This window comes from Cervus canadensis, chromosome 4 (genome assembly GCF_019320065.1).
Source record: "Cervus canadensis isolate Bull #8, Minnesota chromosome 4, ASM1932006v1, whole genome shotgun sequence".
Classification (NCBI taxonomy): domain Eukaryota; kingdom Metazoa; phylum Chordata; class Mammalia; order Artiodactyla; family Cervidae; genus Cervus; species Cervus canadensis.
Genome location: NC_057389.1, coordinates 93,446,017 through 93,467,599, shown reverse-complemented (window position 1 = coordinate 93,467,599; position 21,583 = coordinate 93,446,017). Strand labels below are relative to the sequence as shown.

General features: G+C 43.7%; 1 protein-coding gene and 1 pseudogene across 1 annotated transcript in view; one reads left to right on the top strand and one right to left on the bottom strand.

Annotated features, from left to right (window-relative positions):
* LOC122440946 (zinc finger protein 883-like) overlaps nt 1–18,411 on the bottom strand; it is a 28,181-nt gene extending 9,770 nt beyond the window's left edge. Inside the window, exons 1-3 of the mRNA XM_043467602.1 lie at nt 18,301–18,411; nt 9,718–9,809; nt 9,125–9,204 (exon numbers count right to left, since the gene is read on the bottom strand). Coding sequence (XP_043323537.1) covers nt 9,125–9,204; nt 9,718–9,809; nt 18,301–18,411 — 283 coding nt within the window. The remainder of the gene's footprint in view (nt 1–9,124; nt 9,205–9,717; nt 9,810–18,300) is intronic.
* Nucleotides 18,410–19,150, top strand: LOC122440945 (annotated as a pseudogene).
* Nucleotides 19,151–21,583: the final 2,433 nt, after the last annotated feature.

The following is a 21,583-nucleotide window of genomic DNA, read 5'->3' as shown; positions in this document are numbered from 1 at the left end:
TGCTCAGATAGCAGCCAGGAGAACCTGGAAGCTCCTCTTATGCCTCTCTGATCCACTCCAGGCAGGGCTCTGGAATAAAGAAATATTAAAAGCATTCACAAGCTTTCTGTTTCTCCTTTGCACTTGGGACAATTTGATCACTGTGCATTCTGTATGTGCTCCTTTCAGACTCAGCCGTCTTTGGTCCTGGGTCTTTGTTTTGCATGCCACACATCACCTCAAAGCAACGTGAGGGCTGTTCTTGGTCTCTCCCATCCCTAACGTACATTCTTCACATTGTTGTTTAGTCACTAAGTCGTGTCCCACTCTTCGTGACCCCATGGACGATAGCCCGCCAGGCTTCCCCTGTCCATGGGATTTCTAGGCAAGAATCCTGGAGTGGGTTGCCATTTCCTGCTCCAGGGGATCTTCCTGACCCGGGGATTGAACCAGCATCTCCTGCTTGGCAGGATTCTTTACTACTGAGCCACCTGGGAAGCCCATCCTTCACATCATCATTACCAAACCACATTACCCATCGCTTATCAAAAATCCCATATAAAAAAAAAATCCATCTCCTCTGAGGCACTTTACAGTCTTCTCACCTGAATTAGCACCAAACATAGACTTGACTCATTAAAGTCACTGGCACCTAACTCCCATTTTTCATTTTAACTCTATCCCTGGACTTTTCTGGTGGTCCAGTGGTTAAGATTCTGCACTTTCAATGCAGGGGGTATGAGTTCAATCCCTGGTTGGAGAACTAAGATCCCACATGCTGCGTGGCATGGCTAAAATTTTTTTTAAAAAAGAGGAATAAAACATTAACTCTTATGCCTGCTCTAATTCAAGATGATTCCATGTTCGTGGGTATAAACTAGCAAACATCCAATCCATGGCTTCCACATCCCAATCATATACCTTGAATTTATCGTTACCTGAGATTCTTGTTTTCTACAAAGGCAAAAAGTCAAACCTCCCACTTTATAAACACAGCAGGTATACTTTCACTTGTTCTCTTTTTTGGCTGCACTGCATCTTCTCTCCTGCCTCACATAAGCTTCCAAGCCATCCATACTTCCACCATATTGCTATTATAATCCTCATTTTCTTGGCACTGTGTACAGAATGTCATGGTCCATCACTTCAATAATATGTTTTCCAAAACACCAAATTTCTCTCTGAGGAATCATAATATCATCTGTCTATTCTGCCTGGGTAATTCCTATCCAATAAAATACAAGAGAATCACTAAAAATTTTGAGTTCCATACTCTAAGTGGGCCCTCAACACTAAAGGAAAAGCCCCACAGGGGATTTAATCTCCTAATTATCTAAAGACCTTTCCAAAATTCCTCCAAGATTTTGAATTTCATATGGTCTCAACTTTGTCTCTTCAGTAACACATGATCTTGGAACTTCCCTGGTGGCACAGTGTATAGAATCTACCTGCCAATGCAGGGGACATTGGCAGGTTCCATCCCTGATCTGAGAAGGTTCCAGGTGAGAACTACTGAGACTGTGCTTTACAGCCCATGAGCCTCAACTACTGAAGCCTGGTAGTCTAGTGGGTAAGACTCTGCTCTTTCAATGCAGGGGGTGTGAGTTCGATCCTTGGTTGGGGAACTAAGAGCCTGTGCTCTGCAACAAGAGAAACTACCACAAGGACAAGTTCATGCACTGCAACTAAGAATAGCCCCCACTCGCTGCAACTAGGGAAAGCCTGTGCACAGTGATGAAGAATCAATGCTATCAAAAGTAAATAAACAAATGATATTACATCTTACTTTGCAGAACAACTGTAACAATGATAAGAAGGATTTTTCATCTTGTTACCACCAGTTCAAACGTCGTTCCACAGCGTCATGGTTTCTTTCACTTTGCAGGTGAAGATATGTCTGCCTTCTTATCTAAAAGTCAACATCTTTTATGCAGGCGATGCAGGTTTGATCCCTGGGTCAGGAAGATCCCCTGGAGGAGGGCATGGCAACCCACTCCAGTATTCTTGCCTGGGAAAACCCATGGACAGAGGAGCCTGGTGGGCTATAGTCCATAGGGTGTCAAAGAGTCGGACATGACTGAAGCAACTGAGAAAGAAAAGGCTTTACTGTTATGAGGGTACTACCCTGTGCATTGTAGGATGCTTAGTAGCATCCCTGGACCCTACCCATTAGATGTCAGTAGCAGGTGAAGTCGCTCAGTCATGTCTGACTCTTTGTGACCACATGGACTGTAGCCTGCAAGGCTCCTCTTTCCATGGGATTTTCAGGCAGGAATACTGGAGTGGGATGCCATTTCCTTCTCCAGGACATCTTCCCAATCCAGGGATCGAACCCAGGTCTCCAACATTGCAGGTGGATTCTTTACCATCTGAACCACCAGGGAAGTCCAAAAGTGAAAGAGAAAGTCGCTCAATTATGTCCGACTCTTTGCGACCCCATGGACTATAAAGTCCATGGAATTCTCCAGGCCAGAATAGTGGAGTGGGTAGCTGTTCCCTTATCCAGGGCATCTTCCCAACCCAGGTATCAAACCCATGTCTCCAGCATTGCAGGCAGATTCTTTACCAGCTGAGCTATCAGAAAAGCCCAAGAATACTGTAGTGGGTAGCCTATCCCTTCTTCAGCGGGTCTTCCAGACCCAGGAATTGAACTAGGGTCTCCTGCATTGCAGGCGGATTCTTTACCAGCTGAGGTCAAGAAAATGTCAGTAGTATCCCCTCAAGTTGTGAAAGGGGTATTGGCAAATGTCCTTCAGGGGGCAAAATTTCCTGGTTGCAAACCACTGGAATAATCCCTTCTTACCTTCTCAGAAAGCTTGCTGTATTAGTTGTTCCTTTGTTCTTTTCCATTACCATCAACTTCTACTCCACTGAACTCATACTGTTTAAAAAATTTGTACTGATTTTTGGCTGTGTTGGGTCTTTGCTGCTGTATGGACTGTCTCTAGTTTCAGTGAGCAGGTGCTAATCTCTAGTTGCGGTGGGTGGGCTTCTCATTATGGTGGCTTCTCCTGCTGCAGACAGCAGGCTCTAGGGCATGCAGGCTCAGTAGCTGTTGTACTCAGGCTCAGTTGCCCTGAGGCATGTGGAATCTTCCCTGACCAGGGACCAAACCCATGTCCCCTACATTGGCAGGTGGATTCCTAACCACTGGACCACCAGGGAAGTCCTGTACTCAGACTTTTAACATTGAAATATAATCAAAGATCTCCCATCTTACCACAAGGTCCTATTGTACAGCATAGGGAACCATATTCAATATCCTATGAGAAACCATAATGGAAAAGAATTTTTTTTTTTTAAAAATGAGTACATGTGCTTGGAGACAGGTATTTTCCTGGCTAATCTTTTCCCTTTATAATTTTTTGCAAAGTTTGAGTGTTATCTTAAGTGACCGTTGGTCTTCCCTGGTCCAATGGTTAAGAGTATGTGATTTCACTGCAGGTGGTGAGGGTTTCATCCCTGGTTGGGGAAGATCCCCTATGCCATTGGGTGCGGCCAAAAAAAAAATAATAGTTAAGTGACTTTTTGTACATTTTCCAAAGGTTACCTTTTATTTTCTAATGCATATTGGCTTGCATCTCTTCTTTCTTAATAAGGCTTCTTAATCAATTCAAAGAAAAAAGATCTCCCATCTTGAAATGAATTCATAGCTTAGAACCCACTTAGCCCTCCAGTTACTGCTCAATCTCTTCTCCTTTTGTCCATCAAATTGTTTGAAAGAAGAGTCTATCGCCAGGGACTTCCCTGGGGGTCCAGTGGCTAAGACCCAAGCTCCCAGTGCAGGTGGTTCGATCCCTGGTTAGGAAATGTGATCCCACATGCTGCAACTAAGACCTGGAGCAACCAAATAAATATTTTTTAAAAAGAATAGTCTATCCTCACATTCTCCCCATTTCCTTACTTCTCTTAATTACACTCCAACCTAGTTTCTACCTCACTATCGCTTCACTGACACTGCTCTACCAAGACTGCCAAGGATTTAAGAGAATCAATCCAGTGAATGTCATTTTGTTTTTGACTTAACAAGCTCAGCAGCTCAGTTGTGTCCAACTCTTTTCGACCTCATGAACTGTATAGCCCACGAGGTTCCTCTGTCCACGGAAGTTTCCAGGCAAGAAAATTGGAGTGGACTGCCATTTCCTTCTCCATGACTTAGCTGACCAAACAGAAAAATCCTATCACTACTTTCCTCTATAAATCAGCCTCTATCATAGGCTCTGTGACATCTCCTGCTTGGCATCTTATTTCTCTGGACTCATTGGCCTGCTCCTTTCCCACTGTTGACTGTTCTCAAGGCGCAGTCCTGGCCCTCATCTCTCACCTTATTCTGTGCCTTCCACATCTATGCATTCCTTTGAAATTAAATTCCATCTCTATGCTCATGACACCCAAATCTCCAGTTAGAGAACTCAAATTTTATCTTTAGGACCCATATATCCTGCTGCTTTTTCAACTGTGGCCATCTAAAATTTTTGTAGGCACCTCTGATGAAATTTATCAGACTGAATTTATCATCTCTTCCAAAAAGAGTTTTTACTTCAAACATCTGCACTCTCAGCAAGGAGTACTAGTGCCTTGGAGTACTAGTACTAGGTATTCACAGCACATAGAAGGTATCACTGGTATCACATACCTTTACCCCACCCCACAGCTATAATGAATTGAAACTAAAGATTAATTGATAAGCCCTTCCCCCTTCCTGTGGGCTGAACTCAATTAAAGCCCAGAGAAGAAAAAACAACAAAACCCACAGAGGGCTTCCCTGGTGGTCCAGTGGTTAAGAATCCACCTGCCAATACTGGGGACATGGGTTCAATCCCTGATCCAGGGAAGATTCCACTTGCTGTGGAGCAGAGCAACTAAGCCTATAGTTTAGTTTAGTCACTCAGTCGTGTCCGACTCTGCGACCCCATGGACTGTGGCCTACCAGGCTCCTCTGTCCATGGGATTTTCCAGGCAAGAGTACTAGAGTGGGTTGCCATTTCCTTCTCCAGAGGATCTTCCTGACACAGGGATTGAACCCAGGTCTCCCACATCGTAGGCAGGTGCTTTACCATCTGAGGCACCAGGGAAGTCAGCTAACTATGCCTATAGCCACAACTACTGAGCTGGTGCTCTAGAGCCCCGGAGGTACAATTATTGAAGCCCGAGTGCCCTAGGGCCTGTGTTCCACAAGAGAAGTCATCTCAATGAGAAGCCCAAGCACTACAACCATAGAAAGCCCACACACAGCAGCAAAGACCCAGGGCAGTCAAAAATAATAAAGGGACTTCCCTAGTGGTCTAGTAGCTAAGACTCTATGCTCTCAATGCAGGGGGTCGAGGGTTTGATCCCTGGTCAGGGAACTAGATCCTACATGCTGCAAACAAAGATCCTACATGCCACAACTAAGACCCAGAACAGTCAAATAAATAAATTTTAAAAAATAATAAAAATAAACAAAACTTAAACAAAACTTAAAAAAACCACACAGAATCCTAGACTTCTCTCCCTCAGTCCATAACAGCCAAAGAAATTTAAAAATATGGGCGCACTTTCTATCCCATCCCCTAAAGGCAGCAATTACCGGAAACCTAAAACCATTCTTTTGTAGACTTCTCCACCCTACCACACAGCACAAATTGACAGGCTAATCCAAGACACACCCTGTCTCCACCCATATCTAATCATTTCTTCAATGGTGCTCCCTCCAGAGAAAATTCCAACTAAACTCTTCTCTCTTCCCGACACATGGATAATTTTTCCTTTGTTATTTTTCTGTCCATGTAAATGTCATTTTCTCAGAATCAACTTTATTGTGAGCACCATATTTAATATAAAGCCAATCTCTTTTTGTCTAAGAGCTCTATTTTTCCTATGTAGCCCTCAGCACAATTTGTAATCATATATTTGTTCTTTGCTTGCTTATGTTCTCTCTCTTCCACTAGATCTAATGTCCAAGAGTATATGCATGCATGCTCAGTCGAGTCTGAATCTTTGCAACCCCCGGTTGACTGTAGCCCGCCAGGTTTCTCTGTCCATGGACTTCTCAGGCAAGAATACTGGAGTGGGTTGCCCTTTCCTGCTCCAGGGGATCTTCCTGACCCAGGGATCGATCTGCATCACCTGCATCTTCTGCCTTGACAGGTGGATTCTTTACCACTTTGCCACCTGGGAAGCCCAATGTTCAAGAGAGTGGCCTCATTAAAACCATATACCTGAGGACTTCCCTGGCGGCACAGTGGCTAAAACCCTGAGCTGCCATTGCAGTGGGCCCGGGTTTGATCCCTGGTAAGGGAACTAGATCTCACAAGACACAACTAAGAGTTCGCATGCTTCAACTAAAGATATCACATGCCACAACAAAGACTGAAGATCCTGCATGCCATAGCTAAGATGCAGTGCAGCCAAATAATAAATAGAAATAACTATAAACATATATTTAAAAAACCATCTATATCCAGTCACTAGCACATCACTAGCTACACTGTAAAGCATTCTGAGTGTGAAGAAATTAATGAGTATGGATTCCAGCCTTCATCTCTCCCCCAAGTCATCACTTTTTTCTACTTTGCAACCATCAAGTCTAGATTAGTGTCACTCATTCCTAAACCCTACTACTAATCCTTCATCTTTTCTCTGACAGTCAAGCTTGTCCTTTTGTACTCCATCCTTACCACACAGCTAGCTCTGCTAAACACAAGTCTATAATAGTTGTGCCCCTGCTCATAATGGCTTTCCACCTGTCTTAAATTAAACCTTGAACTTGTTTTCAAGACAAGTCATGTGGCTGGGGCTTCTGCAATCTAATTCAATTTCCTCCCCTCTTGCTTCTTTTTCAGCCATGTCTTGTCTTGCTCACATCATGGTACAATCCAGGGATTTTAGCTGCTACAGGGATTTTGCATGTGCAGAGTCCTCAGGCTAAAATGTTCACTCCCCCCCTCCCCCCATGCTTAGCCCATTGCCTGTTTGTATCCTAGTCATTTTCTAGATTGTGCATTGGGGCTTCAGTAACTTTTTTCCAAGAGGCTTAATGAACCCTTTGATTGAGTCCTCCACTGACATGCTCTCATTTAGGAAGGGACTTCCTTGGTGGCCCAGTGGCTAAGACTCTGTGTTCTCAGAGCAGGTTCGATCCTTGGTCAGGGAACTAGATCCCCACATGCTGCAACTAAGACTTGGTGAAGCCAAATAAAAAATTAAAAAAAAAAAAAAAAAACCAACTCAGGGGACTGCCCTGGTGGTCCAGAGGTTAAGAATGTGCCTGCTAAAGCAGCAGACATGGGTTTAATCTCCGGTTCAGGAAGATTCCACATGCCACAGAGGAACTAAACCCATGGGCCACAACTACTGAGTCAGTGCTCCAGAGCCCATCTCCACAAAAGAAGCCACTGCAACAAGAAGCCTATGGACCACAACTAGAGAGGAGCCGACTTGCAGCAAAGAAGACCCACCCAGTGCAGCCAAAAAGAAATAATAAAATAAAAAAAGTTTTTAAAATTAAAAAAGAAAATGCAGGAAGCCCAGCCTTGCGGTCTATGATAACCTAGAGGAGTGGGTTGGGAGGGGAGTGGGAGGAAGACTCAAGAGGGAGGGGCTATACATACAGTTATTACTGATTCAAGTTGTTGTGTGGCAGAAACCAACATAGCAATTATCTTCCAATCACACTAAATTTAGTGACTAAATGACAAGAATTACTAAAACGTATGCAATAAATAATAAAAACAAGAAGCTTGTTAGTGAGTTGTTTAAATAATGTGAATTCTATTTAAGTAAAGGAAGCATAAAATTCTATAAAGGGGCTTTCCTGGTGGTCCAGTGGTTAAGACTCCACACAAAAGCTGCACGGTCACAAAAAAAAAAAAAGAAATTCTGTAAAAGAATGCTATTTTATAACCAAATCCCTTGCATTTAAAGCCAAAGCAGATGCCTAATTTGTCTTTATTGTGTTTTATCTCCTTTGGGGGATAATAAATACTTAATGAACACCACACTAGGTCAAAACTTCTTCCGTATAGAATCAACTGAACTCCAGTTCCAGGTAGGACCTTAATGAAATTTGCATCACTTTTTCAAGGATCTCTTAACTTTCAAGTGCTGGGGGCTGTCATGTGAGCTGAGCTCTCTTGAAAAGAACAATGTGTGTGCTCAGTCACTCAGTCGCGTCTGACTCTGAGACCCCCCTGGACTGTTTGCAGCCCGCCAGGCTCCTCTGATGGGATTTTTCAGGCAAGAATACTGGAGTGGGTTGCCATTTCCTTCTGTTTGACCTAGGATTGAACCCACATCTCCTTCATTCTTTTGGCAGGCAGATTCTTTACCACTGTGCCACCTGGGAGCATACAGCTGACCTTAACAGGAGAACTTATGGTTAAAAGGTAATAAATTGCCCATTCTGACATTCTGTGAACAAAACCTATGTGGATGAAAAACTACCATCTACCTCTGTAAGGATGAAGTCACTAGCCACTGCAGTGGCTGACCTTCAACACACCCTGAAAGGAGTTCAGAGCAGAGTTCAGGAACGAGGAGCTCCATGCTCCTGGAAAAACTGGCAGAACAGGACTTTAGATATTCTTTAGAAGAAGATTTTATGAGCCCAATTTCTTGTATTATCATTTTTTTTTTTTTTTTTGGCCACACCACAGTGGCATGTGGGATCTTAGTTACCCGACCAGTGATCAAACACACACACCTCCTGCAGTAGAAGGACTACCAGGGAAGTCCCCTTGCATTTTCTTTTATTTAAAAAGGACTAAAATAATTAACAGAGACATCTGCTCCTCATGACTAGTAGCAACCCTCTGCCAAAATGTTGCTTGATGGCAGGTATATCCCTTCACCAAAATCACGCTGACCTCCCCCCTACCTTTTGGGAGTAGTTCTTTAGCAATATATGAGAGGTGGTCTCCTAGGCTATAGTCTTCACTTTGCCCCAAATAAAACTTAAAAACTCACAACTCTCACATTGTGCACTTCTTTCACTGGATGCTCATGCAACATAAATAATTGAAAAATTTCATTTCACAAGACATCTCAACCTTAAATGCACCCAGATGCCCACCATCAAGAGAAAAATATTCTGCAAGTTAGAAATTATCTTACAAAGTGAAGCGCTGTGGGGAGCCCGTGCTACAAGTTCTTATTCATTACTCACCAAAAGACACAGAAATCCACAGGTCAGCGAGGTAAGGGCTTGGGCCAGGCCGTACTTCTCGGTTACCGCAAGCTTTCTGTCTGGAGAAACGCACAAGGTCACCGAACTTTATAATACAACTAAAAGGGCTAAAGGATTAGAAGACACGCCTTGTTCTCTTTGACCAGGTTTACACAGTGAACTTTATATTGGATTATTGTTAAACCAAAAAGTACGCCCCGTTTACCCTAATGGTGGTGGTTTAGTCGCTAAGTCGTGTGTCCGACTCTTTCGACCCCATAGATTGTAGCCTACCAGGCTCCTCTGTCCATGGGATTCTCCAGGCAAGACTATTGGAGTGGGTTGCTATTTCCTTCTCCAGGGTATCTTCCCAACCCAGGAATCAAACCCGGGTCTCCTGCCTAGCAGGCAGATTCTTTACTAACTGAGTTACAAGGAAAGCCTGTTTACCCTAATTATTCCTTTTAATTGTCAAGTAAACAAGCAAGTTCAGCCCTCCCTGGTATCTGCGGTGGACTGATTCCAAGACCACCACTCCACCCACACCAAAAGCCAGGAATATTCGAGGCCCTCTGGAACACGGTGTAATTTACATCCTGTCCTCGGATTCAGCGAGTTCCGCATCTGCAGGGTTCCGCATCTGCAGGGTTCCGCTTCTGCGGTTCCGGAACTGCGGGTTCCGCAACTGCAGATTCGACCAACCGCCAACCACTCTGATTCTACGGATTCCGCAACTGCAGATTCGACTGATTGCGGATCTGCAGATCCCAGGGTCGATTGCATTCAGTAACTTCTATAGAATGGTTCGCTGCCTACGGAAGTCTAAATTGTTGCGTATTTTAAAAATAAATTGTGCATTTTTACAGAATAATTTTCATTCATTGAACTAATGTTTATTGAGTATTACTGTATCCCATGCACTATTCTGAATACCAAGAATGTAAAAAACAAACAAAAAACAGAAACGCTACACATACACAGGAAAATCGAGTAAGTAAGACGGCTTTTGTAGATAGTGAATGCTAGAAGAAAAGTAAATGGTAATGGCATACCTGAATGACTGGTAGTAGTTGAACAGAGACACTCTTTGGGAAGATGAAGCTCCTGTGGAGACCTTGACACAACCAAGGTTTCACGCAACCTAGGCTGGATTGACTTAAGACAGTGAGAACCTTTATTTGTGAGAAATTTCAGTCAATTCTTCCATATATAGAGTGTTTAAAGTGAAAGTCACCCAGTCGTGTCTGACTCTTTGTGACCAGAATACTGGAGTCGGTAGCAGTTCCTTCTCCAGGGGATCGTCCCAACCTAGGGATTGAACCCAGGTCTCGCGCATTGGAGGCAGATTCTTTACCAGCTGAGCCACAAGGGAAGCCCCATATAGAGTTTGCCTTTCTCCTAAATTCAGCTCCCTGAATGCAGGTTGGCTTGGCAGAAAAGAATAGGTTTAGGTGCGGCAATGGCAACCCACTCCAGTACACTTGCCTGGAAAATTCCGTGGACAGAGGAGCCTGGTAGGCTGCAGTCCATGGGGTCGCGAAGAGTCGGACATGACTGAGCGACTTCACTTTCACTTTTCACTTTCACGCATTGGAGAAGGAAATGGCAACCCACTCCAGTGTTCTTGCCTGGAGAATCCCAGGGACGGGGGAGCCGTCTATGGGGTCGCGCAGAGTCGGACACGACTGAAGTGACTTAGCAGCAGCAGCAGCAGCAGCAGCAGTCTTGTGAATGGAGTTTCACTTAATGCATTCAAATCTGACTTTACTCTCTCTAGCCCTGGGCCTGATAAAAATTATGTAAAAGTCATGTGTTCCTGTCCTCAAGTAAAATAATAATAATGCAGGTTGTTCTCTGTTGGAGGGTGATAATGCAGATAAAGGGCTTCCCTGGTGACTCAGAGGATGTGCGAGGCCTGGATTCAGTCCCTGAGTTGGGGGAAGATATTCTGGAGAAGGAAATGACAACCCACTCCAGTACTCTTGCCTGGGAAATCCCATGGACAAAGGAGCCTGGCGGGCTACAGTCTATGGTGTCTCAAGAGTCAAACACGACTTAGCGACTAAATCATCACTACCACCACCACCAGTCCACCACCGCCAGTACTGTAACTTGTTTGCTCTACTGTCAATCCCCACCCCTCCTCAATGTGCCTGACGACAAACATTTCCTGCCTCATCTTTTCCTGTTATTGAAATCTTTTTTTCTAAATCTATACTGCAATTATTTAAAACAGTTTGTTAAGTTTCAAGACACTCCCCTACTCCACCTTGCACTTACACAGCCCACCCCACCCTCGTTCCCAGCCCCACCCCAGCCCCAGCCCCGCCCACAAACTAGTTTTCAACGAGCCCCTCCCTCTCTCCTTCCGTCTCCAGTCCTGTGTGTTACTCGTCAGTCATTTTCGACTGTTTGCAACCCCGTGGGTTGTAGCCCGCCAGGTTCCTCTGTCCATGAGATTCTCCAGGCAAGAATACTCCAGTGGGCTGCCATTCCCTTCTCCAGGGGATCTTTCTGACCCAGGGATCGAACCCAGGTTTCCTACACTGCAGGCAGATTCTTTACCATCTGAGCCACCAGGGAAGCCTGAAAGTGAAAGTGAAGTCGCTCAGTCGGGTCCGACTCTTTGCGACCCCATGGGGCTGTAGCCTACCAGGCTCCTCTGTCCACGGGATTTTCCAGGCAAGAACACCAGAATAGTTTGCCATTTCCTTCTCCAGGAGATCTTCCCAACCCAGGGATCGAGCCCAGGTCTCCTGCATTGTAGACAGACGCTTTACCGTCTGAGCCACCAGGAAGTCTCTCCAGGGAAGCCTAGGCTTCTGCAAATTAAAGCTTTGTTGCTCCACTCCTTCCCTGAGACAGTTAACTAAGCCTTTCTTCCTGTTGCAGTTGTCTGCTTTAGTAAAGTCATTCAGTAATTACTAACATTTGAAGTAGTGGCTTTTTTAAAAAAATTGACAATCTGAGTTACAAAAGCCAACTGTGGGAAGCTCTGGAAGAAGACATTTCAAAAGAGAGAAATGCCAGAGATGCTGATATAAAATCCTTGAGGCATGAATAAGCTTAGAGTTTGAAGATGAAGGAATCCTCAGTGGTGAAGTCCACCCCTCAGAGTGGATCACACAACTCTGCCTTCAGGGACCGGTAGCTTGAACTTATCATCGGAGAATTTACACCTCCGAAATAGACCAAGGTTGGGATTTCCCTGCTGGTCCCATGGTTAGGTGTCTGTGCTCCCAATGCAGAGGGCGTGTGTTCCATCCCTGGTGGGGAACTAAGATCACCGCATCTCCAATACTCCACCATGGCTGCTCCCCACCCGCCCCCCCCAAATCCATCAGTGGTACAAATCAGGTCTTTTACTGACTTCCCAGCAAACCATTGCCTCTAATCACTGGTTTTAGGTGAAAGTGTTAGTCGCTCAGTCCTGTTCGACTTTTTGCCACCCCATGGACTGTAGCTCGCCAGGCTCCTCTGTCCATGGGATTTCCGAGGCAAGAATACTGATGTGGGTAGCCATTCCCTTCTCCAGGGGATCATCCCAACCCAGAGATGGAACCCAGGTCTCCTACACTGCAGGCAGATTCTTTACCGTCTGAACCACCAGGGAAGACCGCTTCACCTCTACTGTGGTCATAAATCATTATGGCAGCTAACTCATGGGTTGGAACAGTTTCTTGACTCACATCAGTAATACATTATCAGCTCCTATTAGGGTCTGGCACTGTGTTAAGTTATGCTCAGCAAAAACTGTTCTCTTGTAATTGCATTTTTCAGAGCCAAATGGCCTTTCATCATCAAATAATCGCAAGAGTCTTGGATCTCAGTACAGTCATAGGTGAGTGTCACAAATGAGAAGAGCCCCAAATCAAGAAGCCTGGCCCCAGCAGGGGTGTCAGAGGAAGCCACCTGAACAGGTGCTCCTGATGCAAAAATCTAGAAACTGTAGAGATGTACTCATTAGTGTTTCCAAAACAGGATGCAGACAGTATTTTAAAGACTATATTTTTTGCTTGGCCAAAAAGTTCATTTGGGTTTTTCTATAAGATGTTATGGAAAAACCCGAATGAACTTTAAAATATATATATATTTATTTTTTATTTATTTGACTGCATTGAGTCTTAGTTACGGCATGTGGGATCTAGTTCCTGACCGGGGATGGAACTTGGACCGCTTGCATTGGGAGCTGTGAGTCTTAGCCACTAGGCCACCAGGAAAGTCCCTTGAATGAACTTTTTGGCCAAGCCAAATATTTTAATATGTATTATAAAATATTTCTTGATAGCTCAGTTGGGAAAGAATCCACCTGCAATGCGGGAGACCCCTGTTTGACTCTTGGGTTGGGAAGATCCGCTGGAGAGGGATAGGCTGCCCACTCCAGTGTTCTTGGGCTTCCCTGGTGGCTCAGCTAGTAAAGAATCTGCCTGCAATGCAGGAGACCTGGGTTCGATCCCTGAGTGGGGAAGATCCCCTGGAGAAGGGAAAGGCTACCCACTCCAGTATTCTGGCCTGGAGAATTCCATGGACTACAGTCCATGGGATCACAAAGAGTTGAACACAACTGAGCAACTTTCACGTTCACAGGTGGCTCAGTGGTAAAAAATTCACCTGCCAATGCAAGAAACCTAGGACATACGGATTTGATCCCTGAGTCAGGAAGATCCCCTGGAGAAGGAAATGGCAACCCACTCCAGTGTTCTTGCCTGGAAAATCCTATGGACAGAGAAGCCTGGCAGGCTACAACCCATGGGGTCAAAAACAGTCGGACACGATTAAGTGACTGAACACACACACACATTACAAAATACATCACCAAAAAACAGCAACAACAACAACAAAACTTTGCTGAGTTTAACAAAAGAGCCAATTAAGAGTCACTTCCAAGTCGATAGGAGTAATAGCAACAACCATGAAGGTGACCAGGAATGGCTCATTTTGGGAGACTGCTTCCTTGATAAGGGAGTGGTACTCCGTAAAGGATGACTATCTCTGCTGTTGGGCATCTGGACCAACCTGGGCTGTGAACTTTGGTACCTAAGAGAGGTAAGAGGAAAGGCCACATGCTTATCCCACTCAGGGAATTAGCAAGCCAGTAGTTTTCTTCTTTCTGCTGCAGGACTGAAGTGAAGAGAGAGCAATTTGGCTAATGAGGAACTTTGGAGATAACTCTCCAAGGGCCAGAAAAAAACAAAACAAAACACAAATCTGTAAACTGCCCCCCCCACCCCCGTCCCCTATCAGTACAATCTTACACTTACAAGACCAGAAAGGAAGATACCGTCTTAGTGAATGTGTCTTATCCGGAAACTACGTGCATGACTGTCTCCTTGAAATTTTCAAGCATCAATTTGTTTTCAACATCTACCTCCTGGGGAGAAACTCAGGCCCTGTGGTCTTCTATGGGGCCATCCTGGAGATACAGAAACCCTTGTAAGTTCTAAAGGAAAGGGGAAACATTATTACTATTATCATTATCACTATTAGTCTCATTTGGATGTAGTCTTGGATTAATTAAGCAGGAAATCTAAACCAACGGTTCTCAACATGTGTCCCTAGGACTGCTCTGGTGGTCCAGGAGTTAAGACTCTATGCCTTCACTTCAGGGGCCTCAGGTTCAATCCCTAGTCAGGGAGCTAAGATCTTGCATGCAGTGTGGCATGGCCAAAAAATTAAAAAAGAAAAAAATAGAAATGTGTTGGGACTTCCCTGCTGATCCAGTGGCTAAGACTTCATGCTCTCAATGCAGGGGGCCCAGGTTTGATCCCTGGTCAAGGAACTAGGTCCCACATGCTCCAATTAAAGATCTCACCCTGAGACCTGGTGTAGCCACATAAATAAATAAATGTATATGTTTGAGTTAGTCGCTCAGTTGTGTCTGACTCTTTGCAAACCCATGGACTGTAGCCCACCAGGCTCCTCTGTCCATGAGATTCTCCAGGCAAGAATACTGGAGTGGGTTGCCATTTCCTTCTTTAGGGGATCTTCACCACCGACCCCCCACCCCCCACCCCAAGGTTCAAGCCAGGTCTCTTACACTGCAGGCAGATTCTTTACATCTGAGCCACCAGGGAATCCCAAAGAAATGCATAGAAATAAATAAATATTAGAAAAATAATGTGTCCCTTGAATAATGTGACCAGTAGCCAGGGCTGGGTTTGTGGGTGTGTAATCAGAAGGGCCACAGAGGACCCTGCTCTTGGTTGAACGCTCTGCTATCACCATCTTGACATTTTCTCAACTTGGGGCTCCAAATTTTCATTTTGCAGTGGGAACTGAAAATTATGCAGCAGGTTCTACCAGTTGTATCAGCATTACCTGGGGAATTCTTTGAAATGCAGTTTCTCAGACTTCACCTGGAGATGCTGAAACTGGGGTGGCACCCAGCAACCTCTGTTTTAAGAAACCCTCCAGGTGACTCTGACACATGGTCAAGACTGACAGTCACTGTCTAATGGGCCTCTCGATTTTTCTGGCCTATTTCCAAGTCCCTTGGCACCAGGTTTTCAATTGCTCCTGGCTCTGCTGACCCCCATTCTCTCACCCTGAAATTTTATGGACCAATTTGCTACTCAAAGGAAATCAATACTTCCTAATATTGTCTGAGAATTTCAGGCGGCTCCAATGCATCCCTTTATTTCAGGAAGGGAAGGAGACCTGTGCTATTGACTCTGATGTGATTCTACCAAGAACAGGAGGAGGTAAGATCTGCATCTCCGTGAGTGGTGTTAAATATTTCCTGATCTGCAAAATTCCCTGACTGAGGGAGAAGCCTGAAACAGAAGTGGGGGTGGGGCTGTGTTCCTAAGAACATCCATGAAGTTCAAGTAATGAGGGGGCAGCTGGCTGACTTCTGAAAGCACAGAGGACAAGCGCATGAGTAAGCAAATCAGAAAGAGTTCCTTCAGTACTTATTAATTCATTTATTTTTTAATAGTGACAAAACATAGAAAATAAAATGTACCCTTAAAACTGTTTTAAGTATGCAGTTCAGTGGCATTGAGTTCAATTCCATTTTTGTGTAACCATCACCACTGTTCATCTCCAGAACAGTTTTCATCTTTCAAAAGTGATTCTTGGTCCCCTTGAAACACTAAACACCAACCCCCCACCCGCCATTCTGCCATCCTCCTATCCCCTGACAAGCACCCTTCTTCTTTTTTTTTAATTTATAAATTGAAACCTTTCATTTTGTTAGCTTGTTCTTGGTTGCTGAGTCATGTCCGACTCTGCGACACCATGGACTGTAGCCCACAAGGCTCCGTGGGATTTCCCAGGGGATTTCCCGGGCAAGAATACTGGACTGGGTTGCCATTCCTTCTCCTAAGGATCTCCCCGACCCAGGGATCAAACTTAGATCTCCTGTGTTGGCAGGCAGATTCTTTACCACTGAGCCACCAGAATCGCATTTGTTGAGGAGTTACAAATCATTTTTATAATGAAAAAGGTAAATCATAGTACCTTCTTCTAAAAGAAAGGAAAGTTACCAAATATTAGAGAATAACCACAATGGTCTCAGACTTATGATACCAGGAGTTAGAAAGTATCATTAGGCTTTTGAGAAATCTTGGTCAAGGAAAATCAAGCAAAAAAAAAAAGTTAATTTTTTGAAGAGGTTCGTTTACATGGCTCAAAATTCAAAAGGTACCAAAAACAGTGAAAAATGTCCCTTTTACTCCTGTTTCTTAGCAGTAAAGTCCTCTTTTTGAGACTAACATTGCACTGATTTTGTATGGATTCTTGAAGAGAAATTTTATGCGCAGATAGACATCTATATTATTCCTCAACATACTGTCTGCACACTAGTAAACATACTATTTTTTTAACCTAGCAAAATAGCTTGCAGATTGTTCCCCACAGTGCAATAGAATATTTAAAGGAATGGATTAATGATATTATTTTTTACATTGAGATATAAGAGAATCTGAGTTTATAATTTCCAGCAATATCTGAGATTTGCAAATCTGAGCAGGCTCAGTATAAGGTTAACCACAAAGGTAAAAATCCTCTGAGAAAATAAAGTCATCCAACTAGGCTTCAGGGCTTCCCTGTTAGCTCAGCTGGTAAAGAATCTGCCTGCAATGCAGGAGACCCCGCCTCAATTCCTGGGTCAGGAAGATCCTCTGGAGAATGGATAGGCTATCCACTCCAGTATTCTGGCCTGGAGAATTTCACAGACTGTATAGTCCATGGGGTCTCAAAAAGTCAGACATGACTGAGCCACTTTCACTTTCACTTCTTAACCAGGATTGATCTGTATGAAGAACTGACCAGAATTTAATTATAGATTTTAAAATGCCTTGGGATTTCCCTGGTGGTCCAGTGACTAAACTCTGTGCTCCCAATGCAGGGGGCCCAGGTTTGATTCCTAGTCTGGCAACCAGATCCCACATACTTCAACTAAGAGTTTGCATGTCACAACTAAAGATCCCAAGTGCTGCAATTAAGACCAGATGCAGCCAAATAAATAAATTAATACTGAGAAAATAAAGTGCTTTGAAGGCATGATGCACGAGTGCGTGCTAAGTTGCTTCAGTCATGTCCGACTCTTTGTGACCCTATGGACTGTAGCCTGCCAGGCTCCTTAGTCTATGGCATTCACGAGGCAAGAATACTGGAGTAGGTTGCCGTGCCCTCCTCCAGGGGACCATCCTGACCCAGGGATCAAACCCACATCTCTGACATCTCCTGCATTGGGAGGCGGGTTCTTTACCACTAGCACCACCTGAGAAGCCCATGATGGTTCCTAGAAAAAAAACAATAGCACTTGTTTTCATGTTTTAATTTTAGTATTGGAAAAAAACGTACTGTATTTAGAAATTATTCAAAAATTACTTGGAGAAGGAGGAAATGAGCAGAGGAACTTGAAGGGAAGAATAAAAATTTTTGGCTGCCCTACCCAGCATGCAGGTTGCTAGTTCCCTGACCAGGGGTCGAACCTGTGCCCCTTGGAGTGGAAGCATGGAGTCTTAATTCCTGGACCACCAGGGAAGTCCCTGATATTTTTAGAATTTAAGGCATAGAAGAAAAGTTTCTCTCAAACAAATGATGTCTGTGTATCCATTTCATAGTAACTCATGTCTATATTTTCCAGTACACTCATCAACAACATGGAATCAGAAAACCAGACAGACGTCTCAGAATTCCTCCTCCTGGGCCTCTCTGATAATGCAGACCTGCAGCCCCTCCTGTTTGGCCTCTTCCTGTCCATGCACCTGGTCACCATGCTTGGGAATCTGCTCATCATCCTGGCTGTCAGCTGTGACGTCCACTTCACAGAGGCCCATGTACTTCTTCCTCTCCCATGTCCTTTGTTGACATCTCTTTCATCCCCACTATAGTCCCCAGGATGCTGTTGAACATCCAGACAGAGAACAAAGCTGTCACCTATGCAGGCTGCCTCACTCAGGTGTATTTTTTCATGGTTTTCGTGTGTATGGACAATTTACTCCTGACCATCATGGCCATCTGCCACCCACTCTACCACATGATCATCAGGAACCCCTGTCTCTGTGGTCTGCTGCTGCCTCTTTCTTTCTTCGTTAGCACTCAGAATGCCCTGATCCACAGTCTGACGGTGTTGCAGCTGAGCTTCTGCACAGACATGAAGATCCCCCACTTCTATGAACTTGCTCAGATCCTCAAACTTGCCTGTTCAGATACTCTTATCAATGATATCCTGGTGTATCTGGTGACTAACCTGTTATGCGTTGGTCCTCTCTCAGGCATAATTTTCTCTTACACTCGGATTGTCTCCTTCATCCAGAGAATCCCATCCATTGGTGGGAGGTACAAAGCTTTTTCCCCCTGTGGGTCTCACCTCTCTGTTGTTTTCTTATTTTATGGGACCTGTGTTGGGGTGTACCTTAGTTCTGCAGCAATTCTCTCCCCCCGGAGGAGGGCAGTGGCCTCAGTGGTTACACCGTGATTACTCCAATGATGAACCCCTTCATCTACAGCCTGAGGAACAGAGACTTAAAGGTAGCCTTGAGGAAATTCATCTCCAGAACATTTTCTTTTTCATGATTCTGTCATCAACTTTTGGTGTGGGCTTCTAGAATGAGTCAAAGAGAATGAAATATTGGGTATGCCAGAATTTCTGGTTCTTCCAAAATTTAATTCTCCTAGTAAAGTGGTTAATCATGGGTTTTCAAGTCAAGTATCTTTGTATTAAATCCTACTATCCTGGGAATTCCCTAGCAGTCCAGTGGTTAGGACTCCATGCTTCCACTTCAAGGGGAATGGGTTTGATCCCTGATCGGAGAACTAAGATCTCCCAGTTTGCTGAAATCCATACTCCCCCCAAAATCCTTCTATCTTGTGTTTTACTACCTGTCATTTATCAAACAACATAACTGAGTTCAGTTTGATATCTATAAAATAGTCAAAATATTACATACTTAATAGTGAAACAGGAAATACATGTGTATAGAAATTTATCTAGATTAAGCACTAGTAAAATCAAATGTGTGATTATCAGGTGCTAACAGAAGTCAATTAATCTCCATAAAGCTGGAGGAAAAAGTCATTATTATCAGATGTGCAGTTCATGTGTTTGTATACTTGTGAACACGCATTTGCTTTAGCATGATATGTTGATAAATCAGTTCTCATTTCATCTGCTTCCTTTTGAGTCATCTTCATTTTCCTCATTTCTGCTGGAATCTATACAGAGAAATTGATTAGAATAAAGTCAACTGAGAATTTTTCTTTCCTCCATGAATTATATAGAAGTGCGCTTCTTCGTTTCCAAAAATATGGAGGACCTATTTTTATGCCTTTGTTAGTGGCTTTTAGTATCATTGCACTGTGGCTAGAGAACATACTCTGCACACTTTAAATTCTTTGAAATTTAAGTGTGTTATGCACACTTGTGGTCAAACTTAGTAGATGATCTGTTTGTGCTTAAAGATCATTTCAGCAGTGATCGAGTGCTTTTTCTGTATATGCCCACCCATTAGGTCAATCATGTTGAAATCTGACTTTTTTGTCTCACTGTATCAATCATGGAGTGATGTATGTTATAATCAGCCAGTGTGATATTGAATTTGACTGTTTCTTTTTTTTATTTTATTTTTAATTGGAGGATAATCGCTTTGTAATGTCATGTTGGTTCAACAGGGTGAATCAGCTATTTGTTGTTCAGTTGCTAAGTGGTGTCCGATGCTTTGCAACCCCATGGACTGCAGTGCCCCAGGCTTCCCTGTCCTTCACTATCTCCCAGAGGCGGATATAAGTATACATGTATCGCCTCTTTCTTGAGCCAAATCACCCCACTCCGCACATACACTGAACTGAATTTGACTGTTTCTGCTCATAGTTCAATCATTAGATACTGAGTACAAATTCAGAATTGTTATGTCTTCCTGGTGCATTCAGTCTTTTATCTTTATGAAGCTACCTTTGTTATCCCTGGGTGTATTATTGCATTAAAATCTACTTTGTCTGATAGTAAAAGTGAAAATGTTAGTTGCTCAGTGGTATCTGACTCTTTGCAGCCCCACGGACTGTAGACCACCAGGCTCCTTTGTCTATGGGATTCTCCAGGCAAAAATCCTGGAGTGGGTTGCCATTTCCTTCTCCAAGGGAAAAATTTTTAGAGGAAAAATTGTAGCCTTAAAAAAGTGTGCTAAAGCTTGGAATTTGATTTAATAAACATAGTAAGGTAGTAATAAGAATAAATGTAGCAAACTCAAAGAAGAAAGCAGGAAACAATGATCACAAAAGAACAAATTAAATTAATTTTGAAGAAGTGGAGTAGTAGAGAGAAAAAACTGAAATTTGGTTTCTTGGAAATACTGATAAAGCAATCTCTAGCAAGATTGATAAATTTAAAAGTTTACACAAATTAGTATTGGACTATCTTAGTATTAATTGCCAGTCCAGAATTTAATTCAGAAAGGTGGATTCTCCAGGCCAGAATACTGGAGTGGGTTGCTATGCCCTCCTCCAGGGGATCTTCCCAACCCAAGGAGCAAACCCAGGTCTCTTATGTCTCCAGCATGAGCAGGTGGTCTCTTTACCATTATCACCACCTTAGAAGCCCAGAAAGGTGGGACATGGATGTTTTTTATATTAGGGTCCTGCCCTCTTTGTGTTCTAAATATTCCACAATATGGAGAAGGAAATGACAAACCACTCCAGTATTCTTGCCTGGGAAATCATATGTATATGTGCTGCCGAAGCAAGCACATGGGAAATCATATGAACAGAAGAGTGTGATGGGCTACAGTCCATGGGGTCACAAAGAGACACAACTGAAGTGACTTAGCGTGCACACATGCATGTCATAGTCTAGGCATTGCCTATTGCCCCTGTATTCTGTGTAGTGTGCTTTAATAGGTACCAGTTCTCTCCTGTTCTAGTGCATCTTGCTCCAAGTGACTCATGCATTCTTGCTTTGAACAGCCTTGATACTTGAAATCCCAGCAGTTGAAGCAGTGCCTGGGTCAAAACATG